Genomic DNA, 27,671 nt, shown 5'->3' with positions numbered 1-27,671 from the left:
GCAACCTTTTTAAAAGTCAATTTTTCATTTAATTTTCTTTCTTTAACCGAATAACTAATACATGAGATCACACTCATAAATTTTTGAATATCACTCTATATTAACTAAAAGTCTCCTTTCCTATACTCTCCAAGTCTCACTCAGTTTTATAGTGCTAGTCCTTAATATCACATTTGTGAGTTTCCATCCACAACTCATTATATGTATTGTTTTACATGTGTATATGGATGTCACATGTTTCTAATTTTGTTTAGTGTTAGATCTTGACAAATGTAAAACTCCGTAGCTTTTTTTCAACTGTTTACATACCTTATAGATTCTTCTTGTCAGTACATATAAATCAAGCTCATTCTTCTTAACTACTGTATTATATTTCATAGTGTGGCTATAATAGTATCTTTAAACCATTCCTCTTTTAATAGGCATTTGAGGTGTTTACAATTTTTTGCCACTACAGTAGTGTTAAAATGAGTGTTACTGGCATATAATTGTGCTTACGTAGAAGTGGAATAGTTAGTTCAAAGGGTATATGCATTTTTATTTTATTTTATGTTATTTTATTTATCTATGATAGTATGTTCTCAGCCCTCTCCAAGGCACAATCTTTTTGGAGGGAAAAATAACACACATACCAAAACCAAAAATTCAGGGCAGGGATAATAATATTTTATATTTTGTGAAACACTCTAGATGCTGTGTGAGCTCAAACCAGGGCTTTGAGAACAAATGAATTAAGAAGCTGGCTGGAGGAGGCAAGATTTCAGTTGTCTCTTATAGCATGTGTGGATGAGAGGAGGAGAAAGGAATGCCTCTCTGTGGGAGGAAAGGAGAGTGCAGGCTAGACTGGGGGCAGGTGTGTGCCTGGTGTTTCTAATGGAGAGAGGAGATCTGCCTCTGGAACCATCTCAGGCAGTAGGGTCTGTGAGGCACTCAGGCAAGAGAAAAGTGGGTTTGTAAAGACTTATGAATGGAAATTGATGTTAATGAATGAGCCAGAACCTGAAGGTAGAAAATTAAGAAAAATCAGATGGGAGGTGATTCAATCTGGCTAGGAGGGCATCTAGAAGGGCATGTTAAACATGTGCTTTTTCCATAAAAATAATACACGCTTATTGATGGAAATTTGTAAAATGCCACGTAAGTATTGGGAAGAAATTTTGAAGCATTTGTAATTTCATAGTCTACGCCTTCAAAATTGGTACATTTCTAACATTCTTTTTCCTACACGCACCTATAATATGCACACACACACACACACACACACACACAAATTGAGATAAAAGAGCCCATGTGGGCTGGGCGCAGTGGCTCACGCCTGTAATCCCACCACTTTGAGAGGCCGATGCGGGCGGATCATGAGGTCAAGAGATCAAGACCATCCTGGCCAACAAGGTGAAACCCCATCTCTACTAAAAGTACAAAAATTAGCTGGTCGTGGTGGTGCACGCCTGTAGTCCCAGCTACTTGGGAGGTTGAGGCAGGAGAGTCACATGAATCTGGGATGCAGAGGTTGCAGTGAGCTGAGATCGTACCACTGTACTCCAGCCTGGTGACAAAGTGAGACTCCATCAAAAAAAAAAAAAAAAAAAGCCCATGTGTTTTTGTGTCTTCCTTCTTGTATATACCATAGCACTTAAGACAGACTTTGGAGGAGGGAGAGAGGGGGCAAGAGTTGAAAAACTACCTATTGGGTGCTATGCTCACTACCTGGGTGACAGGTTCAGTCATACTGCAAACCTCAGCATCATGCAGTACACCATGTAACAAACCTGCATATGTACCCTCAATCTAAAATATAAGTTGTAAAAGCAATAAATTAATAACAGAAGAAGGTAAGAAGGTGCAAAATATAGGTATGATGAATCAGACATGATGTGACCTATATTTATTAATATTTATCAGGAATGTGATATTAAATCAGGGGTATTAGACCAGTAGTTCCCAAATTTACAATACATCAAAATTACTTTGACTCTTAAAAATCATATTGTCTACCTTAAATGCACACAATAAAATTTAGTTTAAAAAAAGGCACACTTTGAAGAAATAAGATATTGACTGACAGACTTAATCTAGGCCTGATGGGCAGGGAGTATAGCAGGATTCTCTATAGGGATAGAGGCTGGGAGAAGAAGAGGGAACGTTGACAGAAAGATGAGGACAGTTGAGTTGTATATGAACTGTATATATACAACTACAATATATGAGGACATCCATATACATGCGTAAAAAAGTACAATTGCAATGCCAATGTCCTCTCTACATAAAAGTGACACCTTAGGAAATAGACTGGAATGGAATTGAGATTGGAGGTCAGGCCTCCTATATTAATTCTATTCAGGAGATAAGAATGTTTGAGTCATTGCAAAGAGTAGAGAGTCAAAGCTTAGAGAAGGGAGCTCTACTCAGAAGTGTACCAAAAGAAATCAAGGGTGGCAAAGAGCCAAGCTTAGGGTAACACTCCCTTAAAGGAAAAAGCAACAATATGAGGGAAGAAAGGAAATAGTCAACCCAATATTTCTTCAAACAAATTCTTAGCAACTACTGTGTACTATGTGCTACACTAGGTGCTGGGAATAAAAGAGGAAGAAAAAGAGCTCGAAGAGTTTCTGTAGCCAAAGTGTACTGCAGAGTGTGGTGAATTCAGTAATAATGGCAACATGAACAGAGGTGTCTTCTTGTAGGATGGGGTATGCTACCTGGGAAGGCTTCCTGGAGGGACTGGTGCCAAGCTGGTTCATTCTGAATGAGTTGCCCAGGAAAGGTGAGGAGTTGGGGGAATGAACATGAAGGAAAGCAGGGAAGTATTCACAACCTGAATTCCAGTGGGCTCTGCTAGCACTTAGTGATACTGAGGGGTCAGGTGTGGAGTGCTTATTCTGGTCAATGTTTGTTTTGCTTTGTTTTGTTTGTTTTTAATGTCATGGCTGTCCAACTTTCACCCACAAGTTAACACCCATTGATGATTCTTGCTTGAATCAGTTATCAATGTATTGATTGCCAAGTGATAGTTTTCTAACTCTGTCATTCCTTCCACATTCATTAGTTTTCCCTTCTTCATTTGTTTAATCAGTATTGCCTCATGCATTCTTATTTCTTTCAATGAGCTATTATCCCTTACTGCTATCATTATTTATTTTAATGCTCAAAATTCTCGGACTTAGCAACAGGAGATCCTGCCAATTGGCTCTTGTATGCTTTGAGTGTCCCATCACTGTTTGAGCACTTCAGTGTGTTGTTCTAGGCTCAGCATGTATTTTTCCTGCCCGAGCCCTGAAGTCAGCTATTTTTCCAAGGAGTTCTGGTTCCTCTTAGCAAAGAAGCGTACTTACAAGCCAGTATCTTGGTACTTACTCCTGTTGGTGTGCCATTGCCTCTAGGCCTTCTCAATGGACACAACCCGGAAATACAGAAAATAGCTATAAAAGGCATTACTGGGATAACTGACAACATTTAAATGGGGACTGTAGATGTGACGAGTATTATATCCACATAAAGTAAAATATCCTGATCTTGGTAATCATACTGTGGGTATGCAAGAGATTGTCTTATTCTTAGGAAATGGGCACTGAAGTATTTAGGGGAAAGGAGCACAAGGCTTGCAGCTGTGGGAGTGAGTGTTGGGGAGGATTTAGGGCCATTGGGGGCCCCATGATCCTGATCATTCTGTGCACCCAGGTGAACATGTCTCTCTTCACCAAGCAGACAGATTGAGAATCAGAGCTTTGAAGTCTGGCAGTGTACGTAATACTTCCACAGAGGCATCCCTGAATACAAGTGAATACCAGTGACTAGGATCTAGTGATCCAGGGAGACAGAGGAGCAGGTGCACGTACCCCCAGTGTTCTGTGGGACAGTCTGGTGTTTCACAAAGGCCACATCTCCCTTCTCAACCAGACACCTGCAGAGGTCCAGAGAGTGGGAGAGAAAAAGGAGGCGGTCAGAGTGACTTATCTGTCATTCAAGCGGCTACCTTATAGATTCAGGACAGCATCTGAAAACAGCAATTATAACTTCCATTCTAACAGTAAGCAATGTAAGGAATAAAGAGAACAAAAACAAAACACTTTGAATTGATTATACTTATACAATCTCAGTTCCACATACTAAATCTTAATTTTTTTGTACAGTTTCTCTGAGAGATGACATCATTTCCCTGACATCAACAAGGATAGTAGGGAACTGATTTTCAGTGGGGTGATGCCTCCCCCAGCATATGAATGAAAAACTCAGTTCCTTCAGGTTCTTGTACAAGGCAAATGTCTAGGCAACATTTGTGAGAGACTGAAACTCCATCACAAATTGCAATTTGTGCTGTCCTTCATTCCTTTGAAAAAGAATTTTAACATTTATGGAGCATTTGCTATGTTGTGGGGTTTTTTGTTTTTGTTTTTGAAAGATGCAGAGAATATGGCAAAACCTGGCATCAAGGCACCCGACTCTACTAACTCCCAGATCACATATCTCTGGGTGTGGTATTGGGGGCTGTAACACAGCTCTGAGCTACAAATCCCCAAGAAGTTTCCGAAAAGAAAGAATCACAAAATAAACTCTGGTTAGTAGGGTTCTAATTTTAATTTTGACTGTCTTCCAGTCCTTTGAAAAGGCATACCACACAGATGATCAACTAGTGTGTACTTCAAAGTCTACACAAGGCCCTCCTCGATGAGCCGGGTGGGTCGGACGTTTGGACAATGGACCCAACCCTGCTCTCCATGTACTTTAATCCCCTTGCTTTGAGGAAAAGAACCTGCCTCTTGCTGCATGGGTTCAAGAGTTTTGGGGGTGGCTATAGCTGAGGAGACAGGGCGCCTATTGTGCCACATATCGATTTAGTTTTATTTTCTATGGAGTTTGGAGTCTTTTTATCAGTCTGGTGTGTTTTACCTCATAGCTAAGTTTTATAAGACATGTTTAGAAAAAGAAGCCTTTATACGCGTTTATTTTAAGCATGTTTATACATACATGTTATTTGAGCCTTTCTCATGACCTATAATTCTCAAACATATGTTACCACCAGAAAAAGACAAGGTATAAAAATGCAAAGGGGAACTGTATTTTAAGTCCCCCAAACTCTTCAGTCTTTGTGAAAACAACACGCTCTACTTTGTGAAATTAGAAACTTGGGGAATGTGAATTGTACTTAATGTAACTTACAAAGTGGCTCTAACTGGAAAATAGGAATGACCTTTGTTTTTTACATCACTACTGGGAAGCTCAGTTATAATACCATCATCATTGTGCAGTTTATGGATTCATGAACCGCCAGATAACAGAAGGCCTAAAGCAGAATGGGTAGTTAGAAAGTAATAAGGTAGGGCCACACGTGGCCCACGCCTGTGAGTGCCAGCACTTTGGGAGGCCAAGACGGGAGGATTGCTTGAGCTCATGAGTTTAAGACCAGCCTAGGCCACATGGCAAAACCCTGTCTCTACAAAAAAAAAAAAAAAAAAAGATTAGCTGGGTGTGGTGGTGCATGCCTATAATCCCAGCTACTAGGGAGACTGAGGTGGGAGGATCGCTTGAGCTCAGCAGGTTGAGGCTGCAGTGAACCATGAGTGTGCCACTACTACACTCCAGCCTGGGCAACAGAGAGAGAACCTGTCTCCAAAAAAAAAAAAAAAGAAAAAACAATAGCAAGGTACACAGGTGTCTCTATGAAAATGAATGATAGGCACTCCATAAAGTACAACTGTAGTTAGAAATTTAGGAATCATGTACTATTCTGTATTTCCAGATGAGTATTGTTCTAGATTATCCAGAGGAGCATGGAAAAACTCTCCTCAGTGTTTATTCAACTACAGTAGGGTATCATTGCCAAGGCACTAGTGACACTTGGGGCTGGATAATTCTTTGTTGTACCGTGCTATCCTGTGCATTGTTGGATGTTTAGCAGCTTCTATGTGTTAGATGCTAGTAGCACTTCCTCCCCCACCCCAACATTGTCACAATAAAAAAAATCTGCAAACATTGCCAAATGCCCCTTGGGGGTCAAATCATTACCAGTTGAAAGCTGCTAAACTGTACCAAACACAAGTCTCTGCTGTCTTTGACAGCCATGTCAGCATCCTGGGGGAATCTGGCTGCCCTGCCCCATGCGGCTCTATACCTCATTGTGAAATCTACTCTCTTAATACATACAGCACTAACGGAATAGGAGCCTAAGAATCTTACCTTCGTTCCTAAAAGAAATCTGGCCAAGGCTTGTATATTATTCTGTTTGTGTCAGGGTTAAAAGACTCACCTGAAAGCCCCTGTGTAGCCGTAGTATCCCTCTTTGTTGTTGGGTTCACACAGGTTTGGGCTTGGGCCCATACACAGCTTACAGAGACTGGAGTTCTTCTCAGACCCAGGGGCACAACCTTCACTGAAAAATTCATCTGCGCGGAAGGACAAGAGAAAGTCAGCCTGAGTCAATGCAAGCAGCTTTTATCTAAGACATAACAGGGCTGCATGGCCCAGAATAAGTAGAACATATTCATTAATTCTGTGACCAGCCACCAGCAACCCAGGACTTGCCAGGCTATATGCTTTAAAGGGGAACCTATTGAGATTGGGAAAAGGAGTTAATGACCATTACAATTTAGGGCAGAGGGGATTTATTCGAGCACAATAATGATGTCATCACTACGCTAAAGAAAGAAGAAATGAAAAATGTCATGAAAGGGAACAGAAAAAGGATGAAGACGGAAGGTCTTGCTTCCTGAGCATGTGCCACCTGTTTTCAGATGTTCCCATTCCCTGCCATTCGTTAGAAGAGTGTTTGCTACATCTCCAACCTCAGGAAAGGGATGGGGAACTTTCTTTGCAGCTCAGCTGCTCTCCTGTGGCCATAAAAGTGCTAGGAGGTTCAGGAGAGCAGAGGTAGTGCCTTTGTCAGTGGGGATCCTGAGTTTTCTGAATGTCACCCCGGCTGCGCTTTGCTTCATGTCTAAGTGGCGTCACAAAGCACCCTGGTACAGAGACATACTCTCATCACCACTTCCCCGACCCCACAGGGTTTTCTGGGTTAATAACCGATTTAGAGGCCTTTGTTTTTTTAAAGAGTTGCCCAAATTTGGAGGTGGCAGGGACAAAGTACTTAGGAAGCTAATGTAAATCAGAACCACTGGAAAACATCTGTCTGTGGGAGAACTTACACTTAAAAGTTTAAGCGGGGTAGAAATGAGCTCATACTTGGTGATATTCAGAGGACATAGAAAATAAGGTGATTTCTACTGCTTAGAAGGGTCCTAGGAGCTGGGCAGGGACTTGGTGAGATTGCCAACACCATAGAGACCCAGGATCACCCACACTCACACACCGTACAACACCTTGTGGCAGGGATTGCTACCTGTCTACCCATTATCTGTTTCTCCTTGTACTTTGTAACAAAAATCTGGTTTTATCTGGGGTAGGGACATTCCCAAATGAAATATTACATTTCTTTTTTACAGCGAGGTATGGTTATGTACCTAAGTTCTGGGCAATGAGAAGTTTGCTGAAATAACTGGTTAGACTTCCTAGAGAGCTCCTTTAAAAAGGTGGCATAAACTTCCATTTCTGTAACCCCTTGGTGATTGGGGCTGCCTGGATCATGGATGCGATGGCAACCATGGGGTGACCTTGAAGATGGAAGTCTCATGCTCAGAATGGAGGAGCAGAAAGTGTGAAGGAGCCTGGGTTTCTCATGACCATACCAGCCATGCACTGCTCACCTCTGGTCTTTCCCATGGGAGATAAATGTATATTCACTCATGCCATTATGTGCAACTGAAATGAACCATCCCAACTCAGCAACCCAGTTCCAGCCCTCCCAGCCCTGGTTGCAATGTCCTTGAGGACAGCAAATTCTACTGTTCTTTGACCAAATTCTACTTCTCTAGAACCAGAGCCCACGGCATCTTATGCCACACTCCTCTTCCCTAAGGCAGGACCCTGCTTTCTGGCACAGCCCTCACCAGCACTCCTTCCCAATATTCACTCACCAAATCTGCAATGGTTGATCTTACTGTAGAGCAGGCCCATGGGGATGTTCCAGCCAGCAGTTCTGCCAACTGCCGTATGGCAGGACTTCTTGCCTTTCAGATTGTCCCAGGTGAGGTCAGAAGATGATTTCACCACTGCTACAGCAAAATATCCTGCAAGAAAGACACCAGAAAAGGATGTATTAACACCTCTGGGGCTTCCAGAGTGTCTGCTTCCAATCAATTTCCCTAGGGAAGCAAAGATATCCTCAATCAGTCATTGTATCTTGAAAGGATCTTCCTGGTAACTGACTGAGGGGAAGTACAAGGAACTTTGTCAGGAGGAGATCAATTTGAACTTTAAAAACAAAATATTGTGAAAACATCATCATCAGAGCAATGGCTGGGTATTTAACCCTTCCCTAAATGCATAAAGTCACTGAAGTTATAAACCAGCCATTCACTCTCCAATGTGTCCTATCAGAGGAATGGATACTGAAACAGCTAATGTAACCACAAACTTTCATAAATTAACGTGTGTTGAGATATAGTAGTAAAAGATCAATAAGCAAATGAGAAAAATTGGGCCAAACATTTTCTGATAAGGAGAACATAGTTTTATACCAAAATAAATATGCAAAATAGAAAATGTCAGTATCAAGTCAGCTGCCATTTTCAGCAGCAAATATATACTGGTCCTTAAAATGGGAAATAGAACATTAACCTACGATTTCGGTTTGCCAGTTTAATTAATTCAGATTACAAAACAGAATCTTTATTTTCCATAGAATAAGAATGGCTTTTTCTATATCTGCCGAAGGGCTTAGCTCCCCAAGTGATGGGGAGAGGCTGCGAGGTTGTAATGAGTGGAAGTGGCAAGGACAGACTTGTACAGTAATGGCTGCCTGGAATGTGACCTGTAGGGGCCTGAGCAGAGGGGGGCAGTGCCCGCGTTGGTGTACGACTTCCTGACTTGCTCCTGCTCTGTTTCTTCGTATGTACCCTTAGCCAGAGCCCTGGGTGACAGCCAGGTGTGCCTGGGTTCCTGGACCCAGCCCTGGCTGGAAGGTCAGATAATTTTATGTTCCTTGATATCTGCCTGTGTGAAGCTCTCTACTGAGCCCTATAAGGAAAAAATAAGCAAAGTTCCTTAGTTGGTGCTCACTCTTATCTGAAAATGTGTAGGCCTCATGTCATGTAAGTTGAGGATCAGTGGGAAAGACCTGGATTTCCCTTCCTAGATATATAATCCTAGATGATCTGTCTGTAAACTCCCTGAGCTTAGGGTCTACTTGTGTATCCTTAGACGATGCCAAAACCTACCCTATAACATTAAATGAAAAATCCTGTGTGCAAGCCATGGCAAGTGTAAAGGGATAATCATCATGATCAATTACTATCCTTCCATGATTTGCTCACATTGTAAAAATTGGTCTCTTACAGTGCCTTATATACTTGAATTTTAAATCAAGCCAATTCCCCAAAACAATGGGAATTTATCTTTTACCTCCAGAGGTTATCAATTCCAACTCACCTTCCTCTGCTGTATTCTCACAATTAGGTTTGGGTGCTGGAGAAAAGAAAATGAAGAAGGCGTTAAACCCTTATGTATAGATTGGGAAACCATGCCTTTTTTTATACTGCAGCTAAGAATAAAGAAAGTCAGAGAAAACTATGCATGTTACCAATTCCCAACAAGTCCAGACTCTCTGGCTCATGCAAGTCCATTTCACCTCCTGGCCTCTGGAATTTATCCACAAACTGTGAATGTCAAGTTTCCTGCCCTGTCTGCATTGAGCCCACAGAGGAGTGCTGGCCAACTATATTTAGATCCTAGCAACAGGGCATTGAGAGAAGTGTGAGTTTTGGAACCTGGAAGACTGCCAGGAATCCCAGCTGTCCTTTGCAATGGGGTCGTCTTTAGTGAGGACTTCCCAGTGCAGAACTTTCATTTCCCATTTCTGGAATGTACTATAACTCCCAACCTTCAAGATAAATGTGGGGATTTGAGATGATGGAGCCCAGAGCTTGCAAAGTAGGAGGTGCTCAGAGAGGGAAAGCTTTGTGGCAGCTGTGGTATGAATCAGGCTGTGATTTTTCCATCTCCTCTCTCCATGGCCCAGAGGGAAGAAAACACAGAGAGGTGCTCCCCAACACTTACTGTTGTAGTTTTCTGCCAAGACAGGCACCAGACCACACATGCCCGCTATGTAGACAAACCCTCCATCCAAGCTCATAGCATCGGCTTCTCCATTCTGCAAAAACACAGTAAATCACAGCAGATGAAAAGAGGCTGTTTCCTGTGCCACCCACCTTTCCAGCTGTTTCCCTGAAGCAGCCTTACCAGCACATGAGTGCCAGGGAGACAGCAGGTGCTGATACTGAATCCCCAAAGGATCAACCAGGCACACTCAGCAGAGAAAATCAAATGTACTCTCATTTTTCACCCAACCATCGTGAACTGATCATCAACTCCAGGTGCCTAGTTCAAGAGCAAAGACCCACATTCAGTCTTCTTGCCCTCTCATAGGACACACTGTCCCAGAGACACTCCTACAACACATTTCTGACACCAAGAATTCTCATGTGCAGATGGATGAGTGGAGTCAGAGACTCGTGGCTGTGGCTGTGGAACACAGCACCTTCTGAAGGGGGCTCTAGCCTCTAATGTAAGCCTCCTTGGCTGAGTGCTATTTCCGTGTTTGGTGCATACAACGTGTTTAATGAATGAGTCAAATATTTTCAAATGATCTAAATCTCAGCTCTAATAAGTCCCAAATTTCAGAAATGCTTAGATTCAATGAGGTTTGTAAGATTTCCCTTTGACCTGGCAATATACTTTCTAGTAATAAACCATAAAAGAACAATCAGACTGGTGGGCAACTATTTAGACAAAATGTGTAAGTGGGCAAAAATAACAGGTGTGATTTATAATAGCAAAAAGAAAATTAAACTAAATCCTCAATGACAGAGAATAGCTAAATAAATGGAAGCATATCCATACTATGGAACAGATATCAACATTAAAATATCATCTGTTTTTCCTTTAAAACATAAGTTGGCTATATTTATTTCTCTCAATTTATGCAAGATAATTATTACACATCAGTAAATATTATCTTCAATAATGATTTGATTCATAAGTATTTGAAATGTATGTAATTTCACATCAACAGCCTTGCATTTTTTTAATACTGTAAGTTAAAAAGCACCCCCCAACGGCCACTTTATATACTTTCAATATCTCCCTCTACACATCCAAACTTTAAAAAGTCATAAATCGAACATATAGGTCATGTTTAGAAACTTGAGGTTTTAGAAATCTGCTTCCTCAATATGATTCAGAAAACTCCTTATACTGACAATACAGTCACAGGTGGTAAAGGTAGTTGTAGGAGGGAAAAGGAAAAAAGAGACAGACACAAGTTTGCTCTCCTACTATTTTACTAATCCTGTCCATTGAAGATGGTGATGTCTTAAGAAGTAAAAGTCTAGGTTGAATATGAGGAATGGAGTTTGCCTCATGGTTTGAAACATGCATTTCAAATAATTTCCTATTTGATTTGAGCTCACTGTAGCAAACTGATGCCAAAAGAGAAAAATCATTTCTTCCACACATTCGCTCAGAGTCTGCCTGTTAATGTGTATTAAACTCTTTGTGTTTTAGCTTGAAGGCACCTGTCGCCAGACCAGTTTCAGGATCCATAGGTCAGGGCTCAAACCAATTTTTAATGGATTTTCAAACTTTTTCAGACATGCTCAAATAGCAGCTTCAGAAAGTACTTTAAGTCTGGTAGTCCCCTCTTATCCTCAAGAGATATGTTCCAAGACCCTCAGTCTTGGAACCTGAAATCCTATACAATGTTTATTTCCTATACATACAAGCCTATAATAAAGTTTATAAATTAGGCACAGTAAGAGATTAACAACAATAATAAAACAGAACAATTATTACATACTATAATAAAAGTTATATTAATGTGCTCGCTCTCTCTCTCAAAGTATCTTAACATTTTTGGACCACAGTTGACTGTAGGTATAACCCAAGAAAGCAAAACCTCACATAAAGGGGGACTACTGCACCTCATCTTCTGTTTCACAACTGTTAAACAGCTCCTTCCAAGTTCCTGGAAGTCCTTTCTTTCAAATTAGTTCTGTTCCTTTTGATTTGGCATAACAAATCCAATGACATAAGAAGGATTAACTGTTTGCAAATGCACAAACGTCATCTATTACTGGGAGATTCTTCAGAGTTGGCTGTACTTTCCCAAGGGAAACACAGTCTCCTGCCTGTAGTTTTACAAGGTCGTTTTTATGATCAATCATCTGTAAACAACCATCAAACTCTCCAGTATCTCCAGAACATAACCACTTCTGCCCATTTCCATCTTCAAAGAAATCAGCTTTTGTTTCTGCTTCATTTCTGTAGCATCCCATTGTCACATTTTAGCCACTGATAAGAATTCCACCTCTGGGATGTGGTTTTTCAATATTAAAGTATCCACCTTCCTCCCAGTTCTTTAATTTCACAGCAAACTATTGGGACTCCCACTTCTACCAGCATTGTAATCCACACATCTGTAATTGTTCCAGCCCCTGTAGGTTCAGTGAGTCTGTATCCCTGACCACAACAAAAACATACTCATGAACTTGCTGCGTGTTGCAGAAAGTGGAGCACTTTTGTACAATAAAAACTGAATACTTCCACCTAGCAAAGCTGAATATTTTCACAATTTCCAGAAAACAAAGCTGCCACACAATCCAGTACTATGCTCTTTTGAAACGTGTTCCATTTTATAATTATAGGCCAGAATAAACAGATTGTGTTGAAGACTACTCATTTCATACACTTTATTCATGACATTTTGGTAGATCTGATCCATGATTTCCAGAACAGCTGCCATCAGTGTTGGTTTCAACCTGGAAGGAAGTAGACCCTTTGCTTCCGGTTTTTTGTTTTCTTGTTTTTTTTTTGAGATGGTGTCTCACTATGTTTCCCAGGCTGGACTCAAACTCCTGGGCTCAAGCAATCCTCCTACCTCAGCCCCCTGAGTAGCTGGTACTACAACTGCATGCCACAGTGTCCAGCCCATTTTTTACTTTAAAAGTCTGGGGTGAAGAGTAGCCAAGCAGGCATCCATGAGAAAAACAAAGAAGCTCAACACTTAATTCTAGAACATGAACCAGAGGCAAATATCCAATGTAGTCATCTTCCTCTTCCAGTCTGGGAATCCTTTCCGCCATCCCAGTAATACCAGTAATGATGTTTCTATGCCAGATCATGACTCCCTTTGGAAGTCCTGTGTGTCTACTCATGAACATGATTACTGCAGTAACTGAGGGCACTGGTCGCTCTGGGATCTGTTTTCCACATTCACCTTCGCTTTCTACTGCAGCCATGGTGTCACGATAACAACCTTGGGAAATTGGGATAGGTCAGTGGCTTCCCGTTGACAGTGATGATGTGTCACAGGTGTGGGACCAAATAAACTATGTCTTTCAACTTTGTTTCCAATAATTCTTTACTAGCAATGATATTGGTTACTTCTGTTTCATTAATCCACAAACCCTGGACCTCCTAAAGTAGCATATAATTTTATGAACTAAATGTTATGCATGAAACATACCTGTCCAGCAATCATCCACTTGGACGTGGTCTCACAGAACATGGCAATGTTGGTCTTTGGTTTCTGCCCCAACATCTGTAAGCTATTTCCAATGTTAAAGGCTCAAACGATATCTTCATAGGAGAGCAAATTATGATGTCCAAGAAGAACCTTTTAAAATATGTTTCCATTGGGTTGTACTTCATCATCTTCATTTAAGATTTCACATGTTCCCAAGAGTCTTTTGTTGTTCCCTTTTTTACAGACGTAAAAACTTTATCTATTGTCTCACATCCAGAGTATAATATTGAAGCCCAACCACTCAAACTGCTAACAGATTTGTATAGACTCAGGTTTTGAATTTGTAGGCTTTGCTTTAACTTAGTTTGGTTTTTCTTGTCTTGACTCAGACAAAAACTAAAATGGAATGTATGTTAAAATAGGATAAAGTGATACTTATAAATTGTATGAAATATAAAAGAATGGGACTGATGGTCTGTTTTTGCTTCATGGTAGATAGTTCTGAAGATACATGGTTATTCGTAAGTGCTCAAAAAGTAGAATTAACATATTTCAGCAAAAATCAGTTGACAATGGCAAGAGGTACTAGTGACTTTATAATATGCATCTTTGTTTCAATATATTTGCTGATTTATTATAAAGGATCCAACTCAAGAATAGCCAAATGGAAGAGACACAGAGGGCAAGAAATGTGGGGAAAGAGGGGGAGTGGAGCTTGGCACTTCATGTTCTCTCTGGGCAAACCACTCTCCCCCATCTCGATGTATGCACTAACACAGAAGCTCCAGATTAGGTTTTACAAGAATGATTTATGACATGGGAAAAGCTTACTAGAGACTGTGAGGTGAGTAAAAGATAGCAAGCAACCTATAAGAAATGATCCCAATAAGAGAATTTTCTCTGAATTACATGATTATAAGTACTTTTCATTTCTTCTTAATATCATTTAGGATTTTAAAAATTATCTGTAAGCCAATATGGAATACACTTTCTTAAAAACAACAACAACAACAACAACAACAACAAAACCAAAAAAAAAAAAAAGTTTTGAGAGACAAGGTTCTGCTAAGTTGCTAGCCTTGAACTCCTGGGCTCAAGCAATCCTCCTGCCTCAGCCTCCCAAGTAGCTGGGACTACAGATGCATGCCACTATGCCTGGCTAGGATACTCTTTTGATCAACAAAGCAAATTTGTACCTGCTTGGATCCTACCAGTTACTCAGGATCTTACTACAGTGACCATGGCACACCACTGGTCTCAGGACACCCACACCATGGTCCAGCCTCCCTAAGCAGGCACCGCTCAGCCTGCCCTTTCACCATACACTCATACAAGGAGGAAACTGAGCCCTGTGGGCATCCTTCAGATCCACAAACTCAAAGATTCTGAACCTCCAGTGGGACTGTGCTCACATAGTCAGGGCAAGGTTCCTGGGAGCCAGGTTTTTGCATCATTCCCAGGAACACTCACTAGCTCAGTCTTGGGGGTCAGCAGGCAGCAGTGACAGGGACAGTGCCCTAGGAAGGCTGGAGTGACATACCATGATCTTGGCGATGCAGTCTTCGGTGGTCTCTGCTGATTCACACTCTATTTTCCCTGCACTGTTAACGCTCCACTCATCACACTTGAGCCTCTCGTGGTGGCTCAGCGCACACCACTTCACAGGCTTGCATTCATCTGTTGGGGCTTCTGGGCCTATGGCATAAAAAAAAGAACCAGAGATCAGAAGCGGCCCTAGCTGTTGCCTGGTGTTTATCAGCACTACTCACGGTCTTCATGCAAATGCTGGGATTCGCCAGTAATAAACAGTCCCATTCAAGGAATTAATCATCTTAGAAAGCAAAGTCAATGCACAATCTCTTGGGTGACTTCTCATTTAGATTTAGTTTTTTATGTCTTCTGAGAAGCCAACCTTCCTCTCCAACCTCTGGGCACCATATGACCTCTGGCTGTTTTTTTCCTTCTTGTTTTTCAGATAGCATTTAACTACCGGAGGTGTTCTTATTTATATGTTCATTGTTTATTGTCAGGTTTTCTGCAGGTGAACATAAGCTCCAACAGAGAAAGGGTCCTGCCTGTCTTGTTCACCAGGGCATCCTCAGGGTTAGGGCAATGCTAACACATGGTCAGCATAATAAATGTCTGATGAATAAATGTGCATCTGCTCATCTTTCAGACTGAGCTCAAGAGTCACTTCCTCAAGGAAGCCTTGCCTTAACCCCAAGTCCAGGATCTGTTTTTCTTTGTTTTGCACTCTCATAGGGCCATGGTATTTTGTTGTCAAAGTTTTCCCCTTTTAAGCATATCTCTTATTTTGTAATTCATCATTCAATAGCATGACTATTTATTAAACATTTATCTTCTCCCCAGTTTGAAATTTCCAGAACAACAGAATCAAATATATATTTGTCATGCCATCCTATATCCAGCACCTAGCAGAGCATATGGCTAGATGTTCAATAAATGTCTGCTGAAGAAATTAATGGTCAAGCAAAACCACAATGACTCAATGAAATTCAGGACTGGGATCAACCTCTCTCAAAATGCCTCTTCATTATGGCACATGTTGACTGGCTGGAGATGTGCAATACATAATAATTTTGTTCTATTTCATTTACTCTGTGATAAGCTAATTGGCTTCGCAAAGTAGGCAAGGCAGTCCTGATTGATGCAAAGGAAATACTGGAACCAATTCAAGTCATTTTAAAAGTGGATTTCCTTTAAAGCCCATGGTGACATCAAGGCCATCTCATAATGACTAATGCCATTCAGCATCAGTCTAACACTGGGCTCACAGACAGGTCAGAAAAAGGAGCATCAGGAGAGGCATGCAGGTCCCTTAAAAGACTCAATCTCTGGCCCCTGTGCTCACCAGGTTTCCCAAGTGCTTGTGGTCACCTGCTTCCTCCCAGGTACTCACATGTGCCTTCCCGTAGATTCCGGATGGCAGTGATATACTCATAGCCCAGGTACATCTTGGCATCCATCCTTGGGGGGACTTTTAAAAATCCGTGGGCAGAGTCCTTAAACAGCAGGTCCTTCCCATGAGGAGAGCTGAATAGTTGGAATTCTTTTGATTTGTCTTTACCAAAATGTTCCTGTTCATAGAAAAACAGAATAGTGGATGGCAACAGAGAAGAAAGGAGGCTGAGAAATTGGACTGAAGTTAAAACAAGTCTCTGCAGGAAACAACATGAAAAAGTTCAAGATGCCAGGAGAGAGGGCAATCGGACCTGCTCCTGCTCACCCAGCACTTCCTCTGCCCATAGCCCTTGTGGGTCCGCGATTTCCCTGAACCTGCTTCTGTGCCTGTCTCCCGGAACGGAACGGGTTGAAACATCAGTGAGAACAAGAAATGTGGCTAATCCAGAGGCTGCCCTGTGTGGGTGCCAATCAAACTCTCAGTGGACAGATGGGAGGGCTGGGCAAGAGGAAGCTGGCTGAACCCAAATCACAAGCTCTCGGGAAGTAAAGCCGCTGTGCGAGCAGCCCCCTCCCAGCCAGGCTGAGGGGAATGGGGAGAGAGACCATTTCCTTCTGGGAGGGCCATGGAAAGCCTCCTTGGGGTGGGGTTTAGCTTTGGGCCTTGAAGGTCTGGTTTAGGTAAAAAGGAATGGAACAGAGCAATTCAGAGCCTCTTCAGATATCACCAGCCACAAAGGCAAGGGCAGCAGATGGTAGCACCACAGCAGACTCCCTGCTGCTCTGTGAGGAGTCCCAGCTTTTAGAGAATTTAATGGCATGTGGCATGGCTCCCACTGTATCCTGAACATGCAGACTTCCAGAGTGACAAGATGGCCAGGAGGAAAACCCCCAAATCCAAGCAGAGAGCACTAAGCTGGAGGGGAGGATGGCAGGTGGGGATACCTGGGCCTGGTTGAGAAGCTCCCAGATCAAGTCCTCCTTGCCACCCACACTTCGGGCCACGACGGTGTGAGAAGGGACCCGGGCCAAGTGGCAGTCCTTGTATTCATCTACCGACTTCCGGGTGTTGTCCAGGCAAAGCAGCTCATACTGGTCCCTGTCAGCCTTGTTTGCCAAGTTCTCTGGGGAGGGAAAGCCCAGGTGAGCCTAATGCAGGAGAGCCATGGGCTGTGGTGCCCATCCTTGAAATTCCATTGATCATAGAAAGTATGAGCTGAGAGACCTGGAGTGACCACTGAAGGCCAGAGGACATGCAGAAAAATGACTTGCTCAAGACCCCACAGCCAGGTAAAGGTTTCTGATGCCCATGCAGCAGTGATTGCTCCTCATTCCACCATGAGCCTGACCTTAGCAGGACCAACCCCCAGTCTTTGGTTATGGCAACACTACCCCGGAGGCAGAAGCACTGTGTGAAGAGGTGGAATGATGGAAAGAGGCCCAGGAATCCAGATGGGGACCCTGTAGGTACCTAATTCTGCACAGGTGGAAACCCAGGCAATGATAAAGGAGAAATACAGTATGCTCATGTCCAACGACTGAGCATGAAAAAGGGAACACGGAAAAAGAACACCCACTATTTGGAGGGGCCCTGGTGGATTTTTGTCCCATACTTACCAAATATAGTCGAGTGCTTCACAAAGGCCACATCCCCAGCACCATCCTTCAGACACCTGGGTGAAAGAAACACATCAGCAGGGCTCCTGCAGGGCAGGCCCTTTTCCACCTGCATCTGGAGAGTCTGATCACACTGTCCAGCACTCATACAAGGTTAGAGCCTGGGGAAGGCCTCTGTGCAGCCCTGTAGCTGAAGCAACGCCATGTGGTGTGCAGACCTCCAGGGCAGTGCTGAGATGGGGGAATGAGCTCGCACAAGATAAAAAGCCCTAGTAACCCAAAGAAGCAAAATGCAACTGAAGATATTTTCATGTGAAAAGAGTTTTTAAACTTCTGGAATAGAAGATAATGGTATAGTGTCTCCTGAGGGTGAAAATGTGTCCTTGGCTGGTTGTAAAACTTTAGGATATAATCAAGGTAAAAAGAGAGAGCAAGAAATCAGCTTCCCAAATAGAGACAGTGATGGGGGCAGGAGATAGGCAGTGTACTGAGCAGGTGACACTGCTGGGATTGAGGGAAGAGGGCCAGTCCCTGGACAGTGGGCCCAGACACCAGAGGCATGATTGTCCTTTCAGGCTCTGCCTGATCCACTGAGAGGAGACCCTGACCAGGCTCGAGGTCTCTGGGGAGAGAGGAAGGGCCCCCAGGAAAAGGGCCTGCTTGTCAGGGTCAGATGAAAGGGAACATGGGCTGGCTTGGCCTAGGAGTCCCAGGTTGTGCTTCTGACTCACTGGGAGGGGATTAGGCCACCTTGATGCCCCTGTAGGCAGGCAGGGCTCGGCTTTGGACCAGCAAATAATTCTCACCCTGAGGACATTTGGCACTTTGGCCACCATGGAGCAGCAGACATCTCACTCACTTGAAGGCTCCTGAGTAGCTGAAGTATTGATTAAGGGTGGAGCAGCCACACCCTGGACACAGTTGACACAGCTGGGGGAAGTCCGTCCCATCCGCACACGGGACACAGCTGCCCGAGAAGAAATTGGCCACTGCTGCTCAGCACAGAGAAATGGACCACAGAGCATGAGTGAGGTTGGCCACAGCCAAAGGCATCACCCCGCCCAGGCCCATCAGGGAACAGAGGGGACTAAAACCAAACCAGCACATGCAGTCCCAGCTTGCCCTTATGCTAACTCATCAAGATCAAGGATTTCTAATAGGAACAGTTGACCTCTGTCTTGCCACCATCCATCTGAGGAAGGCCTATGCTTCCCATTAACCAAGGCCTATCTTGGGTCTTTCTCAGTGCACGCTCTCCCTGCTTTGTCAGAGGCTGCAACAGCTCAGAGAGAGGTCCCCTCTGGGATCCATGCCCCAGACATAGAACTGCCTAGAGAGGTGCAGGGTTCCAGAGAAATCTCCAGGAAAGAAATCCAGAGAAGTGGACAAGAGAGCCACCATCGTCTAGACTGAAACCCTCTGCCGAGCCTTGCACCCTTTCCTCACTCATCAGAACAGCCTCTGCTGGGGTGTCGGGAGCTCAGAGCAGAAAAAAATCTCAGCTCCACCTCCCATGCGCTGCTGGTGCAGCAGACCCGCCAGTTTAAAGTTGGTTAACCTCCTTCCCCCACCTGAGTTCATCCCACATGTCTGCTGAGGGTGATTGCCTAGTGTGGCCTGTGTGGGCATCTGGAGCAGAGGCAGCTGCTTGAGGGCACCCAACCTCCCGCCAGCTTACCTTTCTCAAGAGGTTTACGTGGCTCAGGTAAGTCACAGTAAAGTAAGCCTATGGGGATGTTCCACCCAGCGGACCTGCCCAGGCCCGTGTGGCAGGACTTCCTGCCTCGAAGTTGGTTCATCTGGAAGTCACTCTCCTTCTTCACCACAGCAACAGCATAATAGAAAGTCTGTGGATCTGCAAAGGCAAGTGTGAATGGAAGGCCTTCAGCCTGGTGCAGGGAAACATGGCTCATCACCACGGGACTCTTGAGGAGGGAGGGGAGTGGAGAGGCCTTGCTTTTACTGGACTGGGCGATAAGGAGGAGGGAATCAGGAAAACCTGCCTAGGCTTGCAGGGGAGAGAGAAGACCATAGAAGGTATATTTGTAATGTTACCCCTCCAGGCAAACAGGGGCAAGAAGGCCACATGCACATGTGTCCTGAATGCTTTGCCTCCCCTGGCCCTGCAGCATGTCTGCCTACACCTACTAACCCCAGCCACCAGGAGACTGGAGCTGTGGCAACAGAGGCCCATCAAAGTATTTCCTGTCCGCTGGCACAGGCCCGGGGACAGTCAGGTTGATCTCAGAAGACTTGCAGTGCTGCTGGCATCTGAGTGTGTGCTCCAGAGTGACCTCTTCCATGTGAGTGGTACCTATGGCTCCAGAGGCCTCCAGGGACCCCAGGCATATCACTAGACCGCAGCAGGTCAAGCTGCACACAGCCTGCTGTGTTTGTCTGGTAAGCATATCCCCCTGGCGCAGGGGTCAGTTTTAGGAGCACCAGTCCTCGGCCAGCCCCAAGCCCCCGGAGGCCTTGCTGTGTGGCTGTGGTGGCTGATGGGGCCCCTCATTCCCTACTCACTCTCCAAAGATGAAAACCTGCCTGTAAAACACAAGACTCAGCATAGAGAATAAGGGTGACAACTCCTTCCTGGGGTCCCAGGGAGAACTTACCCTCTTTTGACCCGTAGAACTCTGCCACCACAGGCTTCAGGTTATTGGGAGCCAGGTAAGCGTCATACACCAAACCCGCATCCAGTGTCACAGCATCCGCTTCGTTTGCCTGAAAGAGAACAGGCCAGTCCTAGATAAAGCCCTGACTTCCAAGGAAGGCCCACCTCAACCCGCACAAGTGGAGAGTGGCTACCAGGACTCCACGGACCCAGGGCCAGAACTTGACTAGACCATGTACAGCCCTGCTGGCTTCAGTTGACTCTGTCTCCCTTGCAAGGGCACTTAGCCACCAAATTCCTATTCCTTATGCATAGAGGGAGGGATGGATTGTGTTTCTCTTTTCCCTGGTGAGGTGCTCAGCTCCTGGTCAAAAATCCTACGTGATTTTACCATAGGCAATTACGAAGGCTTAACCTGGCAGGCTCCGTGGGAGAAAGCCGCCCGCGCCACCGCAGACTCAGAGCACAGCCAGTGCAATGCAATCTCTGGAGGGGACTCAGCTGGCAAGGATGCAGCTCGCTTGGGGTGGCCACGCTCTTTTTACACCTGTTTTCATTCCTAACCCATGACCTTTGCTCAGAGACCTCTTTATTTTGAGACTTCTTTTGAGGTCTTCCTCAGGTGCTTCTGTGGAGATTTTTTTTTCTAGGGGAAGATGGAAACCTTGAAAACATTCATCTTCACTCTGACTCGGTACTCAATGCTCTTCCTTCCTGTCCTGGGTCCATAAAACTGCAGGACCCTTTTGCTGAGGGATTGGGCACTTTCTCTGGGTTTAGCTTCTTGGTAATACTATGTACTGAATGATCAAAGGCTTGATTATTGCTTCCATTTTTGCTCATCTCTGGTATAATTGTCTACTTCAACGCATGGGCAGCTCATCTCTCTATCTCAGCTCCATTTTACAAGTGAGAAATCTGAGGCACAGAAAGGTTAAGTCACTTCCCCTGGCCACGTAGCCAGTAAGTCATGGAGCTGGGATTTGAGTCCAGACAGTCCGGGTTTATTTCTTATCATTACACTGTTACTTCAGGTTATGTTTCTTTTTGACTTTGTGCTTCTATAAGCCCTCATCTTTAAATCAGCAGCTCCCTTGAAATACTATAGCTGCCTTCTTACTTGATCTATAATTTTATTTTCTTTTTATGTAAATCCTTAAAGTGAGCCAAACTCTCTTTTATTTAGACACTTAAACACATAGTTTTACTCCTTTTGTGCTTTAAATGTCTTTAATCAAAATGATTTTTCCAGAAGTCCTTGCCGGTTCTCTATGAAGATTTCCTATTGATCAAATTACAAAGCAGGCCAGGTACAGTGGCTCATACCTGTAATTCCAGCACTTTGGGAAGCCAAGGCAAGAGGATCACCTGAGGTTAGGAGTTCGAGACCAGCCTAGCCAACATGGTGAAACCTTGTCTCTACCAAAACGAACAAAAATTAGCTGGGCTTGGTGGTGCATGCCTGTAATCCCAGCTACCTGGGAGGCTGAGGCAGGAGAATTGCTTGAACCTAGGATGCAGAGGTTGCAGTGAGCTGAGATTGCACCATTACACTCTAGCCTGGGTGACAGAGCAAGACTCTCAAAAAACAAAACAAAATGAAACAAAACAAATTACAAAACAAAAACTATAGTTCCATGAGCTTTGTTATGTTACAATCAAGTAATAAGACAATAGCATTTCTAAATGAAATAAAATATGTTGTAAGCCAAACTATATCAGACGTCTCACTCTTGTTCCCCAGGCTTGAGTGCAATGGCTCCATCTCAGCTCATTGCAACCTCTGTCTCCCAGGTTCAAATGATTCTCCTGCCTTTGCCTCCCAAGGAGCTGGGATTAAGGTGCCTGCCACCACGCCCGGCTAATTTTTGTATTTTTTTTAGTAGAGACGGGGTTTCACCATGTTGGCCAGGCTGATCTCGAACTCCTGACAGGTGATCCGCCCGCCTCGGCCTCCCAAAGTGCTGGGATTACAGGCATGAGCCACCGTGCCCAGCCAATTTTAAACATTTTGAAGTGTACATTTTACTGGCATTAAGTACATGCATTCACATTGTTTTATAACCCTCACTGCCATCTCCAGAAACTGAAACTCTTTACCCATTAAACAATTATCTCCTATTTCTCCCCGACCCCAACCCCTGGAGGTCACTATGCTACTTTCTGTTTCAATAAATTTGACTATTCTAGATATTTCATAAAAGTGGAATCTTACAATATTTGTCCTTTTGTATCTAGCTTGCTTCACTTATGTTTTCAAGGTTCATCTCAGTGCAGCATGTATCAGAGTTTCATTTATTTTTAAGGCTAAAAATATTTCATCATTTGTGTATACCACATTTTATCTATTCACTCATCAATGGATTTTTTTTGTAAAACATACTTTTAATATACCACAATACAAAACAAAATTAAGAGACACAATGGGCCTTTCTGTTCCACAACAACTAGACCTTATGTATGAAACACACTTCGTGGTTTTGTTTAATCTGCAAACACCTTCCCTTCCCCAGTCCTCACACTGCTGAATAAAAGTGAAGCAAACAAACGAGAGCTTTGCCCAGTGCAGTGGGGCTGGGAGAGTGGTCAGGAACCTGGTCTTTCTTTTCCAAGACACCAAGAAATCACTGGTGGCTCAGGGGCTCAGGGAGCTGAAGAGCTAAGGCCTAAAACACAGGGTCCAGCACTTGAGCTGCAGGGTTCCCAGGGGAACCTGTGCCAGCTGGGAGGGACAGGATTATAATCAAGCAAGCTCTCACAAGTCAAGATAAGCAAACCCAGAAGAAGGAAAGCCCACAGAGAGAAGGCTGGAGGGAAGCCAAGGGGAAGCCAGCAGAACGACACTGGTAGAGGAGGAAAACCCCAGCGCAGATTCCTGGAGGGAAGCCAGGCTTCATCTGGATGTGTCTACCTCTTCCACCTTTTCCCTTCGGCTAACCTCCTGCTTGCTTTGTGCCGAGAACTGTAGAATTTCCCACACTTGACAAGTCTGTCCAAACCCCTGCACTAAGAGACCTGACCAGACTCTGGCATGGCTCCTAACAGAACAAATCTCTGTCCCTGGGATGGCCCTGGTTCCCCTTAAAGTGCTTGCCTGAGAAAACTCAGTGCTGCCAGGAAAATGTATCTGTTTCTTCTAGCCGACACAACTGATGATAGGCCCCTGACCTCCCTTTCCAAGAGCATTTACTAAAAAGGGCTGAAAACTGTGAATATGTATCTCTTGAAACTCACAAGCATCTGCCTCAAGGACTGAGAGCCATTCCTTTGCAACACAATCATCAGGATGGATAGAGTGTCTGTCTCCCAATCTCTGTGGGAGAATAGAGTCCTAATCAAGACAACTGCCAGCTATCAGACACAGCTGGCCTCCTCACATTTACACTGACCAGCCCTTTCTACCTTTTTACTTCTCTGACTCTACAAAGCCCTGCGTTCTCCCCTCCCTCATTCTCCCTTTAAAATGCCCACATCACCACTGCATAAATCAGAATGGAGCCCAGCTTTTTCCCCCACTGTCAGTAGTTACTGAATGAAACCCACTGTCACTGCCTAAACTAATATCTGGCTGTGCTTATCTTTGACAGCTCCCATCACCCTGGCTTCCCCCTAGCAACTTAAATAAGCCCGCTCTGCTCTGCCTCAGGCCCTTTGCATCTGCTCTTGCTTGCTGCCTGGTGTATTTTACACTGGGACCAACCCAGGCTCAGTCGTTGGGTCTCAGCTTCATTACATCTCTCTTAGAGAGATGGTCTCTGACCACCCAGGACAAAGTGAGTCCCTGTCAGAACACTCTCCTTTTTCCCTCTATTGTACATCCCCACATTTTGGAGTTAGTTGTTTACTTATTCGTGTGTTTTTCTGCTCTCCTGACTAGGCCACGAGCTCCCTGAGGGTAAGGACCAGTGTGTTTAATTCACCACTGCAGCCCCATTGCCCAGCATGGGATCTGACACGTACAGATAGGCAGGGGCAACGTTGAAAGGATGAAGAGCATTTTTGTAGACCTAAGAACAAAGGGATCAGCTGTCACCTGCAATCAAGACACTGTACTCTTCCCCCTGCATGCATCACTCGTCTTCTCAGTTGTGTATCAAAAGCTGCCAAAGAAGGTTATATAATAATTTTGATAGTGGACATTCTTACTTATTTATTTTTTTTGAGATGGAGCCTCATTCTGTCACCTAGGCTGGAGTGCAGTGGCAGGATCTTGGCTCACTGCAACCTCTGCCTCCCCGGTTCAAGCGATTCTCCTGCCTCAGTCTCCCAAGTAGCTAGCTGGGATTACAGGCATGCATCACCATGCCCAGCTAATTTTTGTATTTTTTAGCGGAGATGGGGTTTCACCATGTTGGCCAGGCTGGTCTCAAACTCCTGACCTCAGGTGATCCACCTGCTTCAGCCTCCCAAAGTGCTAGGATTTCAGGCATGAGCTACTGCGCCCAGCCTGATAGCAGGCATTCTTATATTTTTGCTGAGTTCAGAGAACCTAGTGTCTCAAAACAGTCACCCTTGCATCTACTGTGTCTGGAAAGCAAAAGTTAATGTGCTTTTTGACTTTTGCTTTCCAGACACATTAAAGAAAACCTCCCCATTTCCATTTTTGAAGTGATTTTAATAACAGTCAGGGTTGACTGCCCCATACATCAGCCTCCTACCTGTGAGTAAAGAATTGCTCCAAAGTGACCGGAGATAGAGAAAGTATGGCTTTCTTCCACTCTCTTTTAGGCAGCAGCGACTTACCGCAATGGCCCTGATGCAATCGAGGTGGGAGGCTTTCTTCACACATGCAACACTGGGACCATCGGATGGAAGGACGCTTTTCATATGGTCGCGGAAACTCTGGCACTTGGTGGCCTCATGCTCTGACACTGCACACCATCTCACACTTTTCTCGGGGACAGCCAGACACAGCCCTGGGGGAGAGAGGCCAGAGGTGGAAGAGACCCACTCCCTGTGCTGAGGGAGAGAGAGCATCACCCCTAGAAAGGCCTTGACAGCCACATGCCCTCAGTCCCGTCCTCCTCTCACTCCTGTCCATGAACGCTACAGGGCACAAGTTCTACTGCATTCTGAGACTGGGCCAATAGAACGTTGCCCTAATGGCCTCCCAGTTTCCTACCGACCACCCTCTGCTGGCCAGAGGGATGCAGGCATGACCATCAGCTCCCATCTGGAGATGACAGTCTGCTCTGTCTCCGCCTTGTCTCCTCCCGTCACTGTCCTGGCCCCTGCCCTGCCATGGAACATAAGCCTCAGTGTGCACAGGGCGTTTTCAGCTACCCCAACACATTGGCTCGATACCTCAAACTTTGGAAAGCCAGCAGGGGAGGAACTGCCATCTTTTTGAGAAGAGGGAGTGAGACTCAAAGAATGATGCCTTGTTGTTTTTTTTTTAACCCAAGGTCACCCTGCTTATTGTTGGCCAAGCCAGGCCTAGAATCTGGGTCTCCAGACTCTGAGTCTGCTACTCAGAGCACACAAGAAGAAAACATTCTGAGTTACACCCCTTCTTGGCCAGTAGTTGTGGGTAAATTAATGAAAAGAGAATTAATTTGTCTGTGACTCTTGTCTGTTGCTCTCTGTTTAGGAATAACTAAAAACTCCACGAATTCAACAGTCTCCCCTCTGTCTCCACTGAACTCTCCCTCCATTTTCACCACACTTTTTGGCTGCCATTCAGAAAAAAAAAGCTGAAGCCAGCCATGGGTAACTATTAAAATCCATGTGGTTGCAGAGATAGCATCCATATCACATGAGCTTTTGCCCTGTGCCCAAGGCCCCCTGTCATCTCCACTGAAACAACAAATGCTCTTATGTTGTGGGCCACAACAGCAAGGCTGATTCACTGGCTCTGAAGAAGATCCACGAAGCCTGTGGCCAGGAGGCCCACAGCTCTCCAGGATACATGAGGAGGGGCCACCAGGGATGGCCACCCCAGCGACCCCCATCATCCCCCTTGGCCCATGGGAAATCCTAGGAGGCAACATAAGTCTGTGGCAGCCTCTCCTCAAAGCCACACCTCCAGGGTTCCTATAGGCGAGAATGTGTCCTCAGTGGAGCATTACCTTGCACAGCCTGTGAAGTGCTCTGTGTGGGGATAAAGGCAAGTAACGTGGGGTCCTCTCTCAAGGAATTGCTAGCTTATGGGAAGAGACAACTAAACACGGAAGCCCCAACAGCGTGACAAATGCCCCACGAATGGCAGGCAGAAGTTAGAGTATGAAGAGGGCCCCACCTCAGGAGGTCGGGGAGTGAGGTGTCAGTCACTGCCCCATAGCAGGATGTGTGCAACATCCACCACGGGTACCCGGCATCCGCCACCTCGCTGACCCTCACCTGACCCTCCCAGGCAAGTGCTGTGATGACCCCTTCCCTGGTGAGGAGCCAGTCAGGATTTGGATCCAAGAAGTCTGGCTTCAAATCCCATGCTCTGACCGCTCGATGGGCGCTCTGACAGCTCCCAGGGCACCCAGGGGACATCAGACTCTGAAAGGGGGAATGGTCAGACCCGGGAGGCCTTGAATGCCGTACTAAGGAGTTTGGACTTGACAAGAGGCAGCAGCAAAGGGTTTTGATAACCTGATTAGACGTGCTCTGATTTATTGTATTTCACTGCTGCAAGATTTGCTGGACAAAGAGGAGAACGGGAAGGAGACAGTGAGTGCAGTGAAAGGTGTCTAGAGGCCCAAGCAGAGGCCAGGGGTGGGGCGTAGAGAGGCAAGGGAAAGGCACCCAGGCACCCAGGCTTCCAGTCTGAGCGAGGAGTGCATGCAGGCTGCGCGGTGGCCGCCCGGGTTGCAGGGAACGCGCCAGCCAGCAACTCTGCGCTGCTTCCCCGAGCCCGCACTCACCCAGGACGGCGCAGGCCAGCAGGCCTCCCACGGCGAGCCTCATCCTCCGGGTGCGGCGCTGAGCAGCGAGCACAGTCCGACTCGCTTCTGT

At 44.9% G+C, this 27,671-nt stretch overlaps 1 protein-coding gene, 1 long non-coding RNA gene and 1 pseudogene across 24 annotated transcripts in view; 1 reads left to right on the top strand and 2 right to left on the bottom strand.

The window, feature by feature from the left end:
* TF (transferrin) overlaps window positions 1–27,670 on the bottom strand; it is a 32,006-nt gene extending 4,336 nt beyond the window's left edge. For 3 of the 23 annotated variants that reach the window (XR_013413330.1, XM_077989854.1, XM_077989853.1), the window contains exons 1-14: window positions 27,581–27,670; window positions 25,470–25,642; window positions 20,728–20,836; window positions 19,791–19,967; window positions 18,972–19,104; window positions 18,113–18,168; window positions 17,441–17,619; window positions 16,494–16,671; window positions 15,114–15,268; window positions 10,108–10,201; window positions 9,481–9,516; window positions 7,968–8,120; window positions 6,245–6,380; window positions 3,837–3,901 (exon numbers count right to left, since the gene is read on the bottom strand). Coding sequence is in view for 17 of the 23 variants with exons in the window: in XM_077989854.1 (XP_077845980.1) it covers window positions 3,837–3,901; window positions 6,245–6,380; window positions 7,968–8,120; window positions 9,481–9,516; window positions 10,108–10,201; window positions 15,114–15,268; window positions 16,494–16,671; window positions 17,441–17,619; window positions 18,113–18,168; window positions 18,972–19,104; window positions 19,791–19,967; window positions 20,728–20,836; window positions 25,470–25,642; window positions 27,581–27,623 (1,687 nt within the window). In the remaining 6 variants the exon portion in view is untranslated. 23 annotated transcript variants of the gene reach the window in all.
* On the top strand, window positions 20–27,671 carry LOC144339019 (uncharacterized). The gene is made up of 2 exons (XR_013413567.1): window positions 20–1,392; window positions 25,111–27,671. It is a non-coding gene; the product is annotated as an uncharacterized LOC144339019 (long non-coding RNA).
* Window positions 11,084–14,203, bottom strand: LOC106997113 (fatty acid CoA ligase Acsl3-like; annotated as a pseudogene).

Source organism: Macaca mulatta, chromosome 2, assembly GCF_049350105.2.
Source record: "Macaca mulatta isolate MMU2019108-1 chromosome 2, T2T-MMU8v2.0, whole genome shotgun sequence".
NCBI lineage: Eukaryota > Metazoa > Chordata > Mammalia > Primates > Cercopithecidae > Macaca > Macaca mulatta.
This window is presented reverse-complemented; position numbering and strand designations above follow the sequence as displayed.